Source organism: Podarcis tiliguerta, assembly GCF_965153285.1.
Source record: "Podarcis tiliguerta genome assembly, chromosome: 5".
Taxonomy (NCBI): domain Eukaryota; kingdom Metazoa; phylum Chordata; class Lepidosauria; order Squamata; family Lacertidae; genus Podarcis; species Podarcis tiliguerta.
This window is the reverse complement of record NC_139538.1, coordinates 14,792,942-14,811,751: the sequence shown is the minus strand read 5'-3', so window position 1 is coordinate 14,811,751 and position 18,810 is coordinate 14,792,942. Positions and strand designations below refer to the sequence as shown.

At 46.8% G+C, this 18,810-nt stretch overlaps 1 protein-coding gene across 9 annotated transcripts in view; it reads right to left on the bottom strand.

The window, feature by feature from the left end:
* Positions 1-18,511, bottom strand: part of TNIK (TRAF2 and NCK interacting kinase) — a 298,880-nt gene extending 280,369 nt beyond the window's left edge. For 8 of the 9 annotated variants that reach the window (XR_014511715.1, XM_083441856.1, XM_083441862.1 and 5 more), the window contains exon 1: positions 17,353-18,511. Coding sequence is in view for 7 of the 9 variants with exons in the window: in XM_083441856.1 (XP_083297982.1) it covers positions 17,353-17,409 (57 nt within the window). In the remaining 2 variants the exon portion in view is untranslated. The remainder of the gene's footprint in view (positions 1-17,352) is intronic. The other variant, XM_083441859.1, reaches the window with a different exon arrangement.
* Between the last annotated feature and the right edge of the window lie 299 nt (positions 18,512-18,810).

Below are 18,810 nucleotides of genomic sequence, written 5' to 3'. Positions count from 1 at the left end.
GGTACCGCTCTGGCGGGAAGGTAAACACTGTTTCCATGCGCTGCTCTGGTTCGCCAGAAGCGGCTTAGTCATGCTGGCCACATGACCTGGAAGCTGTACGCCGGCTCCCTCGGCCAATAAAGCGAGATGAGCGCCGCAACCCTAGAGTCGGTCACGACTGGACCTAATGGTCCCTTTACCTATATCTTACTGGAGTACTGCTCTCATAATCCCTAGCTGGCTGGGGCTGATGCGAGTTGTAGTCCAACACTGAAGGGGACTAGATGACCCCTGAGGTCCCTTCCAACTACAGTCCTGTGATTCTATGATCTGGAGGCCTACAGGTCCATTCTAGGTTCTAGGTTATTCTTCTGTGCTGCAGATGTAGAACCTAATTTTCTAGTCTCGGCCCTCTGAAGAAATCATCCCCAGGGCTCCAACTTGGGAGAAGCCACTTTGCACATTTTAAAATTTTGCATGTGAAAGTGCAAAATGTCCGCCTCAACCCTGCCTGAGCACTCCATGTGCCTTGCTACCTATGGCTTAGCACTGGCCATAACAAACAGCTGTTTCCTGTGGTCAAATGTGCACAGTGGGACCATAGCAGGAGGTACCTAGTTGAATTCCTGGAACCTGAAGTCAAAAGATCAGGCAGCAGGTAATGAGAAAGACACTCTGCTGAAGACCCTGGAGAGCTGTTGACCAAGCATAGTATTGGGCTAAATGCATAAATACTCTGAACCTTTGGCTTTCTGTCCATGCCAATGTGTTGCCAGCAAAGATCTAGCATTTATTATTTGAACTAGCCTGTTTCCTAGTTACAACCTCTAGCAGAGATCTCCAAATAACCCGCACATCCAAAGATGACCAGAACGCACGTAATACCAGCAATACAGCTCCTTTGTTCCATATAGCAAAAAAACACCTTTTTCGACAGAATAGGCTGTTACCTAAAAGTGAATGAAATCTTTTGTGAATGCAAAGTGTTGGCTATTGTCACATCAGAGGAAAAAGCTGAACGCAGAGCTGGGCAGGTAAGGGAGGGTTGAGAACAGAAGCAGGAACAGAAAGTAACTAGGGCATGAGGACAGCAGAGAAAGGGAATGGAACAGAACAGGCAAAGATTAAGTCAAGTGATAGGTCATGTGAAAAAATAAGGAGGGAGACAGAAAAGACGGAGCTGAGGGAAATTTCCTTGCTTTATCTGCTGGAATTGTGCAATGATGTCCTAAGTGAGTGCACAAGACAAGCAGGCACAAGCGAGACAGGCCATTTTAGCCAGGCCCTATTCCCACCCCATTAATATGGGACGTGGCTTTATGGTTATTTCAAGGAACAGAAGGATGTTGCTTCATTAAGGCTGTTCTAGGAGAGGGATTTCCCCATCTCTCACAACCTTGGGGTCCAAATAGCCAGGAGAGATATTTACTAAGCACAGCTTATCAATGCCAGAGCAAAGAGTACTTTGGAAGATCAGTGTCTCATGAGGCTGGTTTTCTTTGGGGGTGGAGGAAGGGGGAGGAAAGAGAAACTGAGATAAAGTTTGGCAGCTGAAATAAAGGCCAACAGATTATAGCCAAAGTTGCTAACTCCCTGATCACTTGCTTTTGGAAGCAAGCTTCGTAAACCAGGATGTCAGCCAGCAGTCCAGCACCCCATCTCTGTATGGAGAGATGTAATGGTTAGAGAGTCAAGCTGAGGTATGGCAACTGCTTTTAATGCAGAAGGTCTCTTGTTCAATCCCCAGGATGCCCAGTTTCCTAGGGTTTCCCTAGACGCTACCAGCTACTAGCAGACTCCAGCTGCTAGATGGACCAATGGTCTGTCTCAGTATATACTATAGAGCTCACTGAGTGACCTTTGGCCTGTCATTTTTCTCTCAGCCTATCCCCACCTCCCAGATTTGCTGAGAGGATATTTTGGTGCGTGGGGAGAACCATGATGTACTGAACTCCTTCAAAGAAAGGTGAAGTATAAACCCAACAAAGAAAACTGGAAAAGAACAATATTATTGCAACAATGCTTTTACAGCATATTGCTCCTGAAGAAGACAACTTGTATGAATGCACTGGGCAAATAAATACCACTATAAACTTCTGAGCCCAAATTCTGGCCTCTTGTTTCAAGTTCCACACACACACCCCACAAAACCTCCAACACCTAAAAAAAAAAAAAAGCAAACCAGTGGAGTCTTTTGCACATGCAGTCCATTTGTTTCCACACTTAGTCACTCCAACCACTGGAACACATTTTCCTCCCCTAAAGAAAGAAACGACTATCCTCCTAAATATTTCTGCATGGGCCTAGTCACATTCAGAAGTCTTTAAGAGACCTCTGAAAGTCAAAAGTGAGGTTTGGTTGCCAAATCTCTGCCGGAAGATTGTTCCACTGCATGGGAATGGCAACACCAAATGCCCGACTTCTGGTTTACATTTTTCAAAATGCTTTTGTTTTCTTTCTTCTTGTTGTGTTTGCAGCTCTCTCTCTTTCCCTTAATAAAATCAATAATATAGTATTTTTTTAATAAAAGAAAGTCTGACATCTGGCAGAGGCCAGTCAAACCTTAGTTGCTACCCTGAGAAGCAGCCTGCCCTTGTATCTCCAGTTGTTAACACGGCACTCCAAGAATTGGGGAACAAGATGCAATTGTTAGAAAAAGATCACAGCTACAAACACACAACGCTAATGATGGAAGCCGCCTTAGAGAAGACAAATAATTCACGAGCGGTGGAAAATGAAACTCAGAGCAGGGAACAGCCCAACCAGTTTGCTGTACCATTGACTGTGAGAAACTGGGGGAGCAGAATACGAGCATAAGAACACTCTCCTCTTCCACCCTTTTCTGGCTTACCAGACCTCTGGGGCTGCTGAAGGTCCCCCAAACCTCTGCAGCCGCGACGACTTGCTGTTGGATTCAGGGAAGAGGTCTCCCTGCCCAGGCAGCCTGAGTTCCTTATCACCCTTCCAACAAGACTGCAGAGATCCATCTCCAAAAACAGCTCTGCTTTCCGAAAATAGGCGCTTTCCACCTTGTTGAAGTCTTTTCCAAGGTGCTCACCTACCCTTAGAACATCCAAAAGGCTACAGCCCCCCCCCCCCCAAGGCCCAAAACTAAAGGCCAAGGAATAAAAATGGGCGCCAAGAGGAAGGAAGGAGAGATTTACGGAGCCAAGACAGAGCGAAAACCCAGCAGGAGTAGAGGAAGGGAAGCTAGGAATAAACAGACAAGGAACAACAAAGGAAATATCTATCTATCACCTATATCTATATCTATCTATCTATCTATCTATCTATATCATCTATCTATCTATCTATCTATCTATCTATATCATCTATCTATCTATCTATCTATCATCTATCTATCTATCATCTATCTATCTATATCATCTATCTATCTATCTATCTATCTATCTATCTATCCATCTATCTTCCAACATGGTGTTCCCACCTCTTCTCTTTTGCCATACCTGGGGCAGCTGGCAATACAACCTACAGTGGAGCTGGCAGGAAATAGGACTGGAGGGGGTTGTCTCAGCCCCCCAGGTGTTATCTCTTAAAGAAATAAGGCTGGTTTCCCCATGACATGATGATCTCCACCCCCACCCCCAAGAAACACAAGGTACAATCTCCCAGTGGTCCTTGGTCTGAGCATGCCACCCTTAGCTCCACTGTGCCACGGCACAACTGTATTTATGAAGGGCAATGCTCATATCAAACAACAACTGTTGTTTGACTAAAAGGGACTACTTGTTTTCTGAATTGCTGGGATGCTTTCAATCCTATGCACATCAAACTCTATGCACCCCCGCACGCACAGTCCCCAGAAATCTGTCCATTGCAGAAATTTGGCCATTAGACAAAAGGAAATGAAAGAATCGTCTTAAATGTGCCATACATACACACACACACACACCTCTACAAAGACAGGGAGAGAGGTACAATGGTACCTCGCAAGACGAATGCCTCTCAAGACGAAAAACTCGCAAGACGAAAGAGTTTTTCGTTTTCTGAGTTGCTTCACAAGACGGATTTCCCTATGGGCTTGCTTCGCAAGACGAAAACGTCTTGCGCCTTTTTTTAATAACCACCAATGCATTCCTATGGGAAACCGTCAATACACAGTGGTGCTTCGCAAGACGAAAAAATTCAGAAGACGAAAAAACTCGCAGAACGAATTAATTCCGTCTTGCGAGGCACCACTGTACCATCAGGTTTCCTGGGGTGTGGAGCTTCACCATCGTAGTACCACCGTGAAAGAGGCCCTCTCAAACTACAACCGGACTTCTAATGAACACTGGGTCACAAAGCTCTGTGAGCGGACAATACCAAGTGAGGAAACACAGGGTGTGTGGTAATAATGTCTGCCGATTATGTTAAAGGCACAACAAGCAGGACTGGATAAGCAGCTGGCAATCATGCAGGTAAAATACAGTGGTATCTCATCCCATGGTACGAGCAAGGGTAGGCAATGTGGTGCCCTCTAGACATTGTGGACTACAAATCCCATCATCTGTGACCACTGGCCATGCTTGCTGGAGCAGGTGGGAGCTGCTGTTCAAAATATCTAAGGATCTGTTTTGAGGTGGTGATGAAAAGAAGTCATAAAAGTTTTCTTCTTCTTTTTACAGTTTAGGGCCAGTTTCCACCTTCACAGCTTCATTTTCGTCCTTGCCAACCGTTCTGTCTTTTACAGCACTACCGGCACCCATAAAAGCTCACAAAATATTAGTTCCGACTTTATGGCTGTGAATTCTGCCCATTATGACAAGAGAAAAGAGCACTGGATTCAATGTACCCGGCATGGGAGATTTGCATTTGTCCATTATCTCCTTGTCAGTCAGCAAAGCAGAGTGTCCTGAGCTGTATTTGTATTGAGTTAAGCAGCAGGTAAACCTGGTTTGGGGGACAACAGACCAAGCAAAGAGAAGGAGAGGGTAGCAATCATCAGCCACCAAGCATCCCTTCGGAGAGCTCTCTGCGTTCCTGGAATCCCATCTGCCCATTACGTCCTGCTTGAACATACCAACGCAGAACGTGGTGGAGGCAGGAGAGATGAGGGAAGAGGAGCCTTGGGACCGGCTAATCGTTATTAATTACCGAAAGAGTTGCCCTGGAGAAAATGGCAACACAGCCAGAAGCACTAAGAGTAGGGGGAAGGGGTGATCGTGATACCATTTCGAACATGCTGCTCGAAAATAAATAAATGAAGCAAACAATACGAGGCGCCTCTCTGCTCAAAGCACACACACACACACACACCACTCCCCAAGCTGGGTAAAAGGTAAAACTCACAATCAACCATTCGGACAACAACACAGAATAGCAGCGAGAACAAAAAAAAAAAAAAAAATTGGGTGGATGCTAAGGCGACAATGGAATCCAGCCAAAAGCGGATTAAATAGTATGGTAGTGACAGCGCCGTTAAAGGCATGTAGTTTGGGGGACAGATGAAGCTCTGGGAGGGGGGATTCTAAACTGGGGGGGCTACTATAGAAATGACTTGTCCTGGTTTACTACCAACCACACCTCATAAAGCAGGCTTCCTCAACCTTGGCCCTCCAGATGTTTTTGACCTACAACTCCCATGATCCCTAGCTAGCAGGACCTGTGGTCAGGGATGCTGGGAACTGTAGTCTCAAAACATCTGGAGGGCCGAGGTTGAGGAAGCCTGTCATAAAGCTACATGTGGGCCCAAGCCACACAGCAGTGTTGGAGAAGCTCAGCCTCAAGGTCTGAATACGGCCCCCAGGCCTCTCTAAACGGCCCTTGGAATTCTCCTCAGGTCACAATCCTCACTGAACCTGCTTCAGGCCTTCCGTGGGGGGTTTTGCCTGGCTGGAATGTGTCCTTGAACTCCACTAGTTGCTTGTCTTGGTGCAGGATAACTAGCTTGCTGTGCAAAGACAAAACTGACATGAATTCCTCCACCCGCTTTTGCCTCTGATACTGCCCTCCACAGACAGGTGGTCCTGGGAAGATTACCCACAAGGGGGTTCAAGTCCTCCAGCTGTGAAATAACAACAACAACAATTTATTATTTGTACCCCGCCAATCTGGCTGGGTTTCCCCAGCCACAATGGGTGGCTTCCAACAAAGATTAAAAATACATTAAAATGTCACACATTAAAAACTTCCCTGAACAGGGTTGCCTTCAGATGTCTGGTAGTTGTTGTTCTCTTTGACATCTGATGGGAGGGCGTTCCACAGGGTGGGTGCCACTACCGAGAAGGCCCTCTGCCTGGTTCCCTGTAACTTGGCTTCTCGCAGTGAGGGAACCGCCAGAAGGCCCTTGGAGCTGGACCTCAGCGTCCGAACAGAACGTTGGGGGTGGAGACGCTCCTTCAGGTATACTGGGCCGAGGCTGTTTAGGGCTTTAAAGGTCAACACCAACAGTACCTCCAATGATTAAAATATGGCAATTAATAACTGCCCAGTTTTTTTCTGCAAGGTGCCCAACGACAATTTCCCTACCCAGCACCAAATAGAAACATAGGAAGCAGCCTTATCAATAGAGACCATTTGTTCATCTAGCTCAGTGGTGTTGACAATGGCAGCAACAATGGAGTTTCAGAGAGGAGACTCCTGGAGGCCTACCTGGATATGCCAGGGATTGAACCTTGAACCTTCTGTATTGAAAGCAGATGGTTTTCTAGACTGGAGATTGCTTTGGAACCCTACATAAACTATTCTGAAAAAGAGAGAGGAAGAACCGGGCAACAAATTCATGAGAACAAAACCCTTCCTGCTGTTTTCATGCGCTGAGAACACCGCCACGCTAAGTTGAAGTGGTGTGCACTTGTGCTCTGAACATGAATTTGCACATTGCTTTGCAATGGCAAGGGAGCAGCAGTCTAAGACCCGAATCATGTGCTGCTTACGATACTGATAGCAAATAATCAGGCTGGTAGGGCAGTCTTTGGTCTACACTGCTAATAAGAGCGCTTTGCCACGTCACATGAAAGAAAATTCTAAAAATATCTATATTTGACTCACCCGACGTGGAAGAATGAAGAGTATTATTATTTCTTTAGGTACGGTATATGACATTCTTCCAGCTGCTGTAGCTATGGCCACCTCATGTATTTATTTATTTTATTTTAACTGCCCAACTCTCCAAATTGCTATTAATAATGCAGAACCTACAGGTTTGGCAAAACAAGCTTGAATGTGGCACAGTGTGAGTAATACAGGAAAGTAATGCTCAGGTTCTGGATAGGAGGAAAAGGGAATCAGAAAAAAGGAGCATTTAAATGGCAACTACTTTCGGAACATTTTTAATTAAATAGAGCCAAGGCACAAAGGATGGACAGAATTATGATTCGCTCTCTTTGTCAAATGGCTTTCGCCTGCAAACCCAACTAGCTTTCTTGTCCCTTTGAAGGAAGTCATAATTAGGTTAATTATCCAAGCTCCAAATAATGAGGAACCACTTCTAAAAACTGCAGAGACCTTTGGCTCAAATTCCCGCTTCGCTCCTCCATTCTGTCCAGAGCTGACCATGTTTCACAAATGGAAAAAAACCTTCCCAAGCAACACATTTTAGGTCAGCAGTTTTGGTACCTCGTTCAGCCATCGGGTATTTCCCCAAAACCCAGAAGAAAAGAAGTAAAGGAAATGCCACAGGGTGCTTTGAGGTGCAGGCCACATGCCAAAGAGGCTATCCGCTTTCCTGGTTGAAAAGCAGCTTGCCTCATCTACAGAATAAAGAGCTACAATGGAATCCTCAAAGGGACTGTCTACACATTTCTCCCTTTAATGGGAGGAAGGAAAAGCAAGGACAAGAACTGTCTTGTACACAGAGTCTGGCTACTGGTCCAATTAGTTTTGTGGTGACTGGCACCTCCAGAATTCCAGGCAGGGGCGTTTCCCCCAATGATTATTTAACCCAAGATGGCGGAGACTAACCCTTAAACCTTTTCTATGCAAATGTTGTGTTCTAAACTTTGCACAATGTTGTGACATTTGATCACAGGGTTTTTCCCTTCCTGAGGACATTAGGTAGATTCGTATTTATTAAATTACTACCCTCCCTCCAAAGAAGCCCGGAGCAGCAAAACAAAACAATTTCTTTTTAAGTTAAAAAGCCATCTCACGCCCTTGCAGATAATTATTTCAAGCTTTCCGGGTAGATTATCTTTCAGATATCAAATACATGGGTAAACAACATGCATTGCCCTTCAGCAGTGGCTGAATGTTCTTTTTAAATTCCTCCAGAATGTTAATAGTGTGAGAGGCAAAAGCACCTCAACTGGGAGGGCATTCCACAAACAGGGAGCCACCACTAAGAAGGCCCTATCACGGGTCAACAGCAACACAGAGGCAGCACTACCAACCGGACTTCCCATGCCAATAGTAAGCAGAGAAAAGGGACAGGTTAGTTATGGATAGTGCAGCAATGCATAGGTACACAATCACTGTGGGGGGGGGAGGATACCCACATTAGGCTTTAATCCCCAAGCCGCCTATTCTGAAGTTGAACCCTTTGCCAGCTTTGCCAGCCTTCAGGGATATAGGCTAATCTTAAGTGGTCTGTAGATCTTCTGCATGCATAAACATTTATTTCGTGTTGCTATTTATAAACCATTTAAAAGAAAAAACACCCAAGTTAGCACCACAGTGAAAAGACAACTTTTCATGAAAAGCTTCTAATGACCGGTTCAGCATTCTTGCAAACAAAGGTAACATAACATCAGCATAAAGCAGAAGAGGGGCCCTAATTAAAATTACAGCCAGCAGCTATTGACAGTCAAGGCCTAGTTGTCACACCCACCCCCTGCCCTTGGCTGCCCACGCTGGTCATGGCCACATTGGCCTGCGAATTGGCACCTCTAAACAGAGCCTGGAGTTCATTCCTTGCAAACTAGGGGCTCTGCATTAAGGTGTGCCCGTCTTTAATCTCCCTCGGCGTAATAGGGGAACAGACGGCATCGACCCCAGAGTAAACGCTGCAAGAACTTAGCATGCATGCAATGCCTTGGTTAATTCTGCATCTTCTCCATCTTGAACGCATTTGCCATTCAAATGGAACCGGTGGAGCACTGGCAGCGGCGCAACAGCGACATTCTGCTGTGCTCACAAGCGCCTTATCTTAATTGGAAGGGATTAGCTATAATATAAACAAATGGCCTTTGAAAAATTTACTGTTTTTATAGACGCGGGGCTAGGGGAATACACATTTGCAATGTTGGATGCCATCCAGTTTCGGCACATGAGAAACCCACAGCACTGCTCAGCTCTGCACAAGTTGGCTGCGGTGTTAATTGCCAAATGGCACCTTAAACCTTGGTTATAGTCGCCACAACCAGGGTTTTGTTTTTCAGCCAGAACTCACCCAAACTCTGTTCCAGCACCTCTGAGGTTGGGGAAACACAGTAAATTTCTCACCTGCAAAATTGTGAATGGCAACTGAATGGCAGGATAAATCAAGGCACAATGGTGCAACGGGTTAGTGAATCTGGCTTTTAACCAGAAGGTTGGTGGCTTGAACTTACCCAGGGATGGCTCTGGGTAGGATTCCTGAATTGCAGGGGGTTGGACTATATGACCCCGGGGTCCCTTCCAACGCTACAATTCTACAATTCAGTATCACGAGTCAGGCCAAGCTCACGTGGGGGACAGGTATAAGGCGACCCTACCTATGCTTGAGAAATGCTGGCAGCCACTGAATGGATTTCAGAAATACGGGCATATTCTTCATTTAAACAGGTACATCTCTCCTCTCAGTCAAACAACACCTGAGATAAATATCATTATTTATATAATGATATTCAACAAGATTCATATTTTTTAATCAACTGAAAGCCTCTTAAGCTTTAATCAACAAAAACCTCTTAAGTAGTTTACATAAAACAATATGAAATATTCATTTATTTTTTTAAAAAAAATACCAATAAGATTACGATGTGGGTCTTTTCTGGTTTTATGTGTGAATGAGAATGAGTCGGTTTTTACATGCATGGATGGTTTTAAAAAAAGTATTATTTTGGGGGGGGTGGGGGGGTGAGAACTGCCTCACAGGGTATCACACCGAACAGTCTATTCTGACTGGCAGGAGCTCCCAGAAGTCTTTCCCAGCCTCAAAATCCTTATGACTGGGAATACTAGGGCAGATTAAATCCGGCGTCTCAGTCCAGGGACAGAACGAGATACTGTGCTGTGGGTGTCACGCTCCACTACCATCTCCCATGGCTCCCTCCTCTTTTTATTGTTTTGTCACTGCAATAGAAGAGTTTGGATTTGATATCCCGCTTTATCACTCCCCTTCAGGAGTCTCAAAGCGGCTAACACTCTCCTTTCCCTTCCTCCTCCACAACAAACACTCTGTGAGGTGAGTGGGGCTGAGAGACTTCAGAGAAGTGTGACTGGCCCAAGGTCACCCAGCAGCTGCATGTGGAGGAGCGGAGACGCGAACCCGGTTCTCCAGATTACGAGACTGCCGCTCTTAACCGCACTGTCTCTCTAGGCCCCACCTCAACAATACAATTCATTTCGTTTATTTGTTTATTAAATGTATATACTCCCCCTTGATGTGAAGATCATCAAAGACAGCTTTGCAGCATAAAAACACAAAATGCAAGTGTAAAAAATACATAGCATAACAACTAAAAGGAACCCTGCAACCAATGATTCCTCTCCCACAAACACATTTAAAAGGCCATAGATTGAACCATCAGCCCAAGGCTTGGTTACGGGGAATGTTTTCACCTGGTACCTAAAAATACGGCACCAGGAGAGTCTGCTTCCCCCCCACCCCAGGAATCCTGGGAAGTGTAGTTTGCTAAGGGTGCCAAGAGTTGGTAGGAGAACCCTATTCCTCCTCACAGAACTACAATTCCCAGAACAGCTTAACCATCAATCCCTTTTCCCAGGGAACTCTGGGAGATTACTCTCATGGGGCTACGTACCTGCTTAACCAGCTCTTAAGCGGTACAACCTGGTGGAAAAATCTCGACCCTCAAATTCCTGTCAGTGTTTCCAGTTGGGCTTCATGACACGAAGCACTCTGTTTGGACTGGATTTTGCATCTTTCTTCAAAATACATTTGAAGACGTACGTCGCTTCCCTGTTTCCCCACACCTAATGTGCAGTCATATGGAAGGGTCTTGATTTTCTAATAACCAAAAAAAAAATCTCTGTGACTTACAAAACTCCTCCTGGCTATAGGCTTTTGTGCTCAGGCAGCAAATGTGCTATTGATTTCTGATTGCAAGGCTCTGCAAAATGATTGGATTGCTTCACAATACGCATGCAGCACCTTTTAACAATTATTGTTAAGTGCTAAGTGCATTTAGTTGAGCTGATCTATACACTCTAACAGATTAGAGGCCTATTCTTCCCTTACTTTAAAGGGAAAGAATAATAATAAAAGATTTTGCAATGTATAAATACAGAACCATAGTCAGTACCCTGCCTCCTTCCAGGAAAAGTGTGACGTTGTTAAGCAAGTGTGAATTGCCCATGGTTTTTTTCCCTTGAAATGGGTCACAGGGTTCCATTTATTTATTTCCTTGCTGTCCTCCATCATTTAAGAAGATTGTGTTCTCCCCACCAAGGGAGTGAATGGTCCTGGCCCTATCTCTCCGTCTCTAAGAACCTTCATAAGGGAAATGCTACCAGGAGAATTATGAGGGGGGTTCTTGGCCCCGTTGGGCACAAAAGACAGGGAGGAAGAACGGCTGCAGCTCAGTAGCAAGGCATCTGCTTTGGTCACAGAATGTCCCAGGTTCGATCCCCAACATCTCCAAATGCAGCTGAGAGAGACCCCTGTCTGAAACCCTGCAGAGCCCCTCCCAGTCAGGCTAGGCAATGTTGAGCAAGGAGGACCATTGGTCTTACTCAGTAGAAGGCAGCTTCCTTCCTATGTTACGTACTAATGTCATCAGCTTTGGGGCTGCTTCCCTAGCGACAATGGAGTGTGCCTCCAGGGGTGAAGTCTAACTTCTGCATTAGCAGCACTGAAGTGACCTCCCGGGGGAGCAAGCCTGGACAGTGTATATGGAGGTCCTGGGCTACCCAGACGACAAGACACCCACCCACACCCCAGCCTTGCTGATGGGGTCCAAAGGAAAGCAGATCAATAGGTTTGGCACCAGCTTGGCTGCAGGAGTTGCCGGAAGGAAGTGTACAAGACGCCATCCGGCCATCTTTAGGACTCTACTCCAGATTTGTTTAGCCTTTTCTTCTCCTGAAGATGTCCCACAAGGTTTAGGATCAGAGATCAATGTAGAGTGACTGAATAAAAGGTAAAAGGACCCCTGACCGTTAGGTCCAGTTGTGACCAACTCTGGGGTTGCGGCGCTCATCTCACTTTATTGGCCAAGGGAGCCGGCATACAGCTTCCGGGTCATGTGGCCAGCATGACTAAACCGCTTCTGGCAAACCAAAGCAGTGCATGGAAACGCCGTTTACCTTCCCGCCGGAGCAGTACCTATTTATGTACTTGCACTTTGATGTGCTTTCGAATTGCTAGGTTGGAAGGAGCTGGGACCGAGCAACGGGAGCTCACCCCGTCACAGGGATTCGAACCGCCGACCTTCTGATCGGCAAGTCCTAGGCTCTGTGGTTTAACCCACAGTGCCACCCACGTCCCTAGAGTGACTGAATAGTTTCACTTAAATGTTGCTGTATGTCGAAGGAACTGTTCGTTGTTGATTCACTTACTTCTATATTGTTTTAGCAATAGTACATAGTACATAGTGCATAGCTGTCAACTTTTCTCTTTTCTTGCCAGGAATCCTATTCGGAAAAGGGAATTTCCCTTTAAAAAAGGGAAACATTGACAGCTATGCATGATGAAAAGTATACTATGTACACCACTTTGAGCACAGATGTATATGTGGGAAATGCAGCATACAAATAAACTTGGCTATGACTAATATAGCACATACCTTTTTAAAAAAAAAAAGAACCACACAAATTGAGCTGTCAGATAAAAATCCCTTATGCAAATATAGCAGTACAGCAGCAAAACATGCAACAGCAGCTGACTTCATCATATTCATCTTCAAACCCTGCAATGTGCCATGCTACGGAGCAGCCATACCCAATATGGCACCCTCAAGCTGTGTTGGCTGACGAACTCCCATCAGCCGTCATGGCCATGCTAACTGGATCTGGTGGTAGTTCTAGTCCAAAACATCTGGTGAGCACCAGATTGGAGATGGCTGCTCTGGAGGACAAGCTAAAGTTCAATGGGACAGCCCATGTTTTACAAAGGGCTATTTCTGAAGGCATTCAAGTCAGTAGTTCGGCAGGACTGGTCATACCGGTCCCGGTTTTGTTTGTTTGTAAAAACTGCATTTTCATCCAATAAATTAGGGTAGGAGCACTGTGGTTCAAATAAATAAGTTCCCAGGTTTAGTCTACAACACTTTCAATTAAAAATATTTTATAAACAGGACTAGGAGATTTACCGGCAGTGAGAGGACATAGGAATGTATTTTTTATGCCAGGTTAGGGTATTTGCTCACCTGCAGTTCTCTGGGGTCTCCGAAAAAGGATCAACACCTGTAACTGGAGATGCCAAGGATTACATTCAGAAAGTTCCTGGTTCAAAGTGTGTGCTCTACCACTGGGTTATTTCCTCCACCAGAGAGAGGAAAAAAGATGTACCACTGGGCCAACTCTGCCTAAGGTGGCTTAATATACACATTGTGGGCAATTCATCATAACGCCCAGAATGTTTTGCACACACTGAGTAATTAAGAGAAGGAAGGAAGGCTGTATATCTGCTTGCACAAACGAAAGTCAGACACATCACACCTTCAGGTAAACATAGCCGAGCATCTTGTCATTCAGTGTGCCAAAGACCAGTCTTATCCTGTTGACCTTCAAGGATTGCACAGTCAGACAGATGCACGTCTTCTTGAAGAGTTATCTGCTTAATGAAGTGCAAATAGTCACTTACCAACTTGATGCACACCCTTTAGTGTCAAAAGCTCTGGGCACATTCCCATCAAATTGACACGGGACATGTACGATCCTAATGCCTTAAAATCAGTGGGAGAACTGCCATTGGTTTCACTGATTACACCAAGAGCAGATAATACTGAGCTAGGTGTACAGATGGACTGACCATGTTATAAAGCCGTTTCCTGCATTCCTATTTGTCTAAGGAATGAGCTTGCTTCCAAGGGATGCTTCAAATATCACTGAAGGAAGGAAATGTCATCCACAGAAGCACAGTATCCAAATCAAGAAGTAATGGCGCCACTCTATTCTGCTTTGGTCAGACCACATCTCGAATAATGTGTTCATTTCTGGGCACCACCATTTAATGAGGATATCCATAAACTGGAATGTGTCTGGACTCTGGAGAGGAACAAAGATGGCGAGGAGTCTGGAGTCCATTAGGAAAGAATGAAGGAGCTGGACACGTTGAGCCTGAAGAAGAGACGACTAACAGGCAATAAGACAGCCATATTTGAATATGTAAATAACTATTACATAGATGAAGGAGCTAATTGGTTTTGCTGTTACTCCGGATGGTTGGACCCAAACCAAAAGGCCTTTGGAAGGTGGTGGACTCTCTCCCACTCCAAGTTTTTAATCAGAGGCCGGGGGCCCGCCTCTTAGGGAATGTGCAGTAGTGGGTTTCCCACATGGGGAGGGACTCTATGATCTACTTTGAGATTTAAACAATAGAGTGGGTGCAGTGCTTCACAAACATACAAAGAATGAGACTCACATTTTTGCTTAAAGTAACTGGGGAAAAATAGGAAGAAAATTACATAGCAAACCAATATCTTTTGATATGGCCTACAAACGTGCAAGGCCGCTCAAACCTCTCATTTATTCCTTTTACAACACTCCATGGAAATGAATGGAAGTACAAGGGAGTTTGGGTAAGTTGGAAAGGGGAACATTTAGCTCTATTGAGATTTGGTTGCATCCCAGATTCCAATGTGGTCCTATATCATGGAGCCATAAGGGCAACACCAAAGGAGCAAGGGCGGAAAATGAACAATGTGTACTCTTTTTCTCTCGCAACACTCATCTCACTCCATAACCAATTTACTGAATCTACAGCAAATAATGTAATCATCATCCCAGGATTAAAATCAGTTCACACACACACACACACACACACACACTTTTTTATCAGGTATCAAAAGCCAGATTCAAGAAGCATGTCTTCAGCACACTACAAAAACTACAAAAATGTTCATCACACATTAGCAGAGCCAGATTGCGTTGTCCTTTCTATTATAAATTCCAGTGACCAGACTGGGGTAACAAATATGGTGCCCTCCAGATGCTGTTGACTGTCCACTGGCCATGCTATATTGGGATGGTGAAAGTAGTGGTTCCACAACATCTACCAAATTGGCTGCCCCTGGACTAGACCCATTAGCAAGCATCAAACACGCAAAGACATGGAGTAATGGAAGAACTGTTTTAAAACTTGGCCCATTCACTTAATTGATGGAGAGAGAGAGAGACTCAAATCTGAAGCCTTCTTGGCATCACAAGGTCTAATTCCAGATGTGAAGAAGATGCCGTGAAGGAAACGCATCCTTGGCACATGCCAGAGGGTAGCATTTTCATTCCTCCTCCTCCACATATTCCCAGGGGTGAAACCAGACAAAGCCTGCCTCACACCAAGGCCCCCTAACAGGCTCTTGCCAGCGAAAACGAACACTAAACCGGAGGGCCAAAGAACTAATCCAATGAATCAAGATCAGAAATCCAGAGAGAACAGGAAGTCCTCCTCTCGACTCCTGGCTCACACACACGCAAAAATGTTGCAGGCCAAGAAGAATCCAGATAAAACATGTATTTCTTTAAAGGGAGAGTAAGGACAACTAGCACATCTGCCTGGTTGTACAACAGCACAGTTTCTGGGGTCTCCAGGCACCGCTGGCAAAGACCCCTGCCTGAAACCCTACTGTCCATCAGCATAGAGTACACAGTAGACAAGCAGGCAATACTGAGCAGGATGATCAAATGGTCTGACTTTGCATTAGGCAGCTTCCCATGTCCTTCTGAAGTTCTTTTTTTTGGGGGGGGGTGATAGGAGATGAATGCTATACCTAGCATATAAGTGCAACAGAGGACCACACATCTATGGCACTCCCCCCCCACACACTCCATTTATAGAATGAGCCAAGAAGCCATTGCTCGTGCAGTGACCTCTCTCTCCAATGGGTGAAAGCTCGTGTGCACGTGCATCTATGATATATTCAGGGAGAGGGAGGGAGGGGGAGGGAGAGAATGAATGCATGCAAGCCGATTCCTCTGTGACAGAAAATGCATTTAATCAATTCTCCCCACCCCATAATAACGTGATGCATGTAGCCTGTCGTGGCTACAACAGCCAGGAGGGAAGCCACTCGCTTCCCTCAAGAGGACTGGAAGAGATCGCTAAAAGGTTCATGTGATTCCATTTCACATCATCATCAAAATGGACACTAGGAACAGTCTTTTAACATTCACACCAGAGGAGCAGCCGCTAATCCAGTTTGTTCTACCATCGCTGCATGCACATAGCAATATGGTTACGTGCGGCTTATTAGGAAAGCAACCCCCCCCCCAAGGTTCCTTAATAGACATGCTCAAAACGACATGTTCTATCTCCTCATATCAGCTCTTCTTTCTGTTTTGCAGAGAGAGAGAGAGATGTGCTCTTTTGTTGTATGCAAACAAGCTTCACGTTAAGGGTCAGGAAAGTGGCGCTGGACCCTGGAACAGCCAAGGCAGCATTTCAAGAGAAACAGAGAACGTTGCGGCGCTGCGAGCTAAGATCTCTCCACAAATTTATGCCTGGAAAGAAGCCTTCACGTGTGAGCCTCCGCCCCAAATACGGGAGGCTGTGTAGGCTTTACAGGGGGAGAAGTGAAAGGGAGTAATAAAATCGATTTGCAAGTGTCAAATTGGCAGCCTTCAAATTTGCAAAAGGTGCAGACACCTTGCCATTTAAATCACCCTTCCATTGCCTCCACCCGCGAGAGAGAGAGATGGATTGGGGTTGGAAGGAGGAAATGCACCATTAAAACAGATAACAAGAGGCTTGCTGGAAACAGCTGTGCGCGGCTCATTCCTCTTTCTCCAGAAACCCCAGCGCCTCATGCATAAGCGCCCCCATCTCCTCTGAGCAGGGAGACGCGCCTACATCAGTACGCATTCCGGAAAGGGAGAAAAAATGACTATGGGCAACCCATATCCGCTGCTTATCATTAATAACAACCTCCAGCAGCAAAGTTGTCGCGTGCTCAAATAGTAAAAGGGAGAGAAGAGGGGGAGGCGAGGAGGCAAGGTGGAAGCAGTGAAAAGGGGGCGCAGAGAGGGAGGGAGCGGAAAGGGGGAAAGGTTGACCGGGTGGCCTTCTGTCCCCCACATTTCCCCTGCCTGCCTCCCTTCCCGGTTCCTCCTTACCCTTAAGGCTGATAGATCTATCTCGTCCAGGCTCCGAGCTGGAGAATCACTCGCCATGTTTAGGGGGATTTCTCAGCCGGTTGCAAATGGACCGAGCCAAAAAAAAAATATTTGAAAAAAGCACAAGGCGGTTTTGGCGGCGGCTGCAACCTTGCGAAGTCGTCCGTCTCGGGCTCGGAGCGGAGGGGTTAAAAGAGAGCGAGCGAGAGCGCGTCCCCTCCACCTTGTCTCTTGCACTTCTGTCTCTTCGGGCGCTTGTGTCAATGGAAGGAAGGCAAGCCCCGCCGTCCTCTTCCTCCTCCTCCTCCTCCTCCTCCTCCTCTTCCTCCCTCTCTCCAACACCTAATGCGCTCCCCGCACCAACAGCACGGAAAGCGAGCGAGCGAGGTTCTCCCGGAGAGCTGCTTGCAGGCGGCCCGGCGCGCGGTGCCGCTTCCTCCCGCAAGGAGCCCGGCAGCTCCTCCTGCCTCGGCTGAGCTCGCGATCTCGGGACGGTGGCGGCAGCAGTAGCAGCAACAGCAGCGCCGGCTAAAGGGCACGGCGAGGCGGCCGGGGCGCGGTCGCCTGGGCGCAAGGCATGCTTTCTCTGCGTCGCCGTCGGCTCCCCGGGTGGCTGCTGCGCTCGCTTGCCGCGTCCTGGCTAGGCACCTCGACCCGAGGGAGACGCGAGAGCCGCGCACGCCGCCTCCTCCTCTCGCGGCGACCTTCCTGGGAGGAGGGAGAACAGCAGCTCCAGGGGCGGCGCCTGCGCTCCGTTGCGCGCCCAGGACTAGAAGCAGCAGCCGAGCGGCGGCGGCGCGAGCAGCTTGGGCGCGCCGCTAATGCGCGCCGTGCTTTCCCTTTAATTTCAAAGACAAACGGCCGGCCGTGGGAGGAGGAGAGAGAAGATGTTGCAAAGAAATAAGCGCCGCTCGGCCCCTCTTTGCTCTGTTTACTGGCGGCTGCTGCTGCTGCTGCTGCTGCACGATGTCGCTCCAGTTGTGTCACTGGCCAGGCACTGGGAGCAACCTGCTCCTCCTGTTATTTTGAAAAAAGCCGGTGCAACAGGCTCCCAAACCCGGGTTGCTTCAATATATCACGCCTTCCCCGCAAGGGGGGGCGATGCCCATATTTTGGTGGGGAATTGCAACAGCTCGGATCGTGGTACGTACTCCAAACCGTCTCAATTCCAAGGCGCAGTGCCAAGGGAAAGAGTTCCGTTTGCCCGGGATTGAATCGGGGAAACGCTGTCCCTGATTGGCCTTCTAAGGTGCAAAGTCCGGCGAGGTCCTTTACTCAGAAGTTGGCATTTACTCCCAAGTAAACCCGCACAGGGTTTTGCTAGTCGAATCCTAATCATGTCCTAAGTCCTGTTGAACTCAGTGGGGTTGCTCCAAGGTAAGTGGGGTTCGGATTGCAGCAAGCCCCACTGAATTCAGTAGGACTTCTGAGTAGCCCTGGTTAGGGCTGAGCTACTTC